The sequence below is a fragment of the Triticum dicoccoides genome, chromosome 2B (assembly GCF_002162155.2).
Source record: "Triticum dicoccoides isolate Atlit2015 ecotype Zavitan chromosome 2B, WEW_v2.0, whole genome shotgun sequence".
In the NCBI taxonomy this organism is placed as follows: Eukaryota; Viridiplantae; Streptophyta; class Magnoliopsida; order Poales; family Poaceae; genus Triticum; species Triticum dicoccoides.
Genome location: NC_041383.1, coordinates 31,429,737 through 31,431,602, shown reverse-complemented (window position 1 = coordinate 31,431,602; position 1,866 = coordinate 31,429,737). Strand labels below are relative to the sequence as shown.

Below are 1,866 nucleotides of genomic sequence, written 5' to 3'. Positions count from 1 at the left end.
GGGGGGCAGTTTTGCACATTTAAGAAATTTTATCAGAGAGAGCATAGATTAGAGATACTATTGTATTTTGTCCCATACAAAATTCAGATTTGGTGAGGTCTCCCTGCACCGTACGAGGTCTCCCCGCAGCCAGCTTTGTCAAGCTCCGCCACTGCCCACGTACCCACACACAATATATGTTCAGAATTGTTCCATCCAACTCAAAGCAAGTTAGGCTTGACAGAAAACAGGGCTTTGGCATGAGGATAAGCTAAAGCGAAGAAGACAAATAACAATTACCGACCTTAATGTAACAAACACAACCGTCCAGCTTAAGAAAAAGAGACAGAAAGAAGTTGAAACAGCTAGGCTTCATTTCAACCGTGATAACCTGTGCTTATCTTTGAAACTGTTGTGGAAATGATTCTATATAGTAACTAGAGATCCTATTATTTCTCCATCCGGGAAAGTAAGGTGCATTTAGTTTGGTTATAAGACAAGCCTTGGACGAACAACTAACAACTCTTATCAATATTCGGTTTATGTGACACAGAATCGCACAATTCGTTACTTCAAAATAGGGATGAAATGCAAACGAGCACATTTGGTTTCAAATCCAACAGATCTGGTGGTTCAGTAGTCACGATGGAGTGCGTGAAGCAGGGGTTGACCCAGGAAACAAAATTCAGATCATTCCCCACTCAAGCAGAATCACACTAAACTGGATCCTGACGAGCCCTGCCCCAGTCAGCGTCGTAGATGCCAGATTTGCTGCCAATCCGCCTGCAGCTGGTTGTAAACTTGTACTCCTACTATCAGATTTCCGATCTAACCATCACAAAATTTCCGATCCTAACCATCTACGGCCAGAGCAGAAGAAACAGAGGAGGGGTTGACTGTGAGTGAGACTGAGAGCCGCGGCGGTACCTCGGCCGAGGGTGAACCGGAACGGGGCGCCGCGGTCCCGGCTGGAGTCGAACTTGGTGCCGTCCGCCAGCGTCCCCGTGTAGTGCACTGCGGCAGAAGTTGAAAACCAAGTCAACGCCCAAGTCAACCCAATCGAATTCGAACCCGTCCACGCCGGAGAAGCGGCGAGGACTAGGAGGGCGCGCTACCTTCGACCTCGTCGCCGGCGCCGGGGAGCTGCGAGCCCTCGCCCTCTCTGAGGAGCCTCTTCCGGAGCCCCTCCTTCCCGATCCCCCTCTCGTCCCCGGCCTTCATCGCCGCGACGGCGTACCCCTCGTCGACCTCCTCCTCCTCCTCCGCGGGGGCGCCGGCGTAGAGGCTCCTCATGGCCTCCTCGTCCTCGCCGTCGTAGCCGCCGGGCCCCGGGAAGCCGAGGCCGAGGAGGTCGTCCATTTCTGGATTCCGGCCGCGGGATGGGAGCTTCGAGAAGGGGTGTGTCTGCAGTGTGTGGTACGATGGGATGGGTGGATGCGCCGACGGCAGTTTTATTATTCGCCGCGTGCGAAAGTTCGAAGGGTTTGTTTTGGGTTTGGGGGGAGGGAGGGAGGCTGCGGGAGCGGTCTAGAGAGTTCTTGTCTCTTCACCGAATTCCTTTTTCACGTGCTTGATATAGGATATTATTATTAGGAGGATATCATATGTCTAATATAGTGTTATCCGATTTGCTATTTATTATCATGCAATTATTGAGGGGCAATTTTAGATCAATTGATTTCAGGAAGGCATTGCAATGCTCTGATGCCAGAGACAGGGGTGACCCGGGCGAGACCGAGCCGGGTGGCATCGGTTGTAGAGGCGAGAATGAGGGTTGACTGGTGCGGCTGGGTGTTTTTGTTTTCGCTATCACATGCACCAGTTAACCCTCATTCGTCTTGGATAGGGTCTCGTCGGAGGCAAGGTAAGGAAGAGAAATCGGGTCGG

The 1,866-nt window shown here is 51.7% G+C and overlaps 1 protein-coding gene across 1 annotated transcript in view; it reads right to left on the bottom strand.

Annotated features, from left to right (window-relative positions):
* Positions 1 to 1,419, bottom strand: part of LOC119361959 (peptidyl-prolyl cis-trans isomerase FKBP62-like) — a 5,132-nt gene extending 3,713 nt beyond the window's left edge. The window contains exons 1-2 of the mRNA XM_037627133.1: positions 1,095 to 1,419; positions 907 to 993 (exon numbers count right to left, since the gene is read on the bottom strand). Coding sequence (XP_037483030.1) covers positions 907 to 993; positions 1,095 to 1,338 — 331 coding nt within the window. The 5' untranslated portion in view covers positions 1,339 to 1,419. The remainder of the gene's footprint in view (positions 1 to 906; positions 994 to 1,094) is intronic.
* Positions 1,420 to 1,866: the final 447 nt, after the last annotated feature.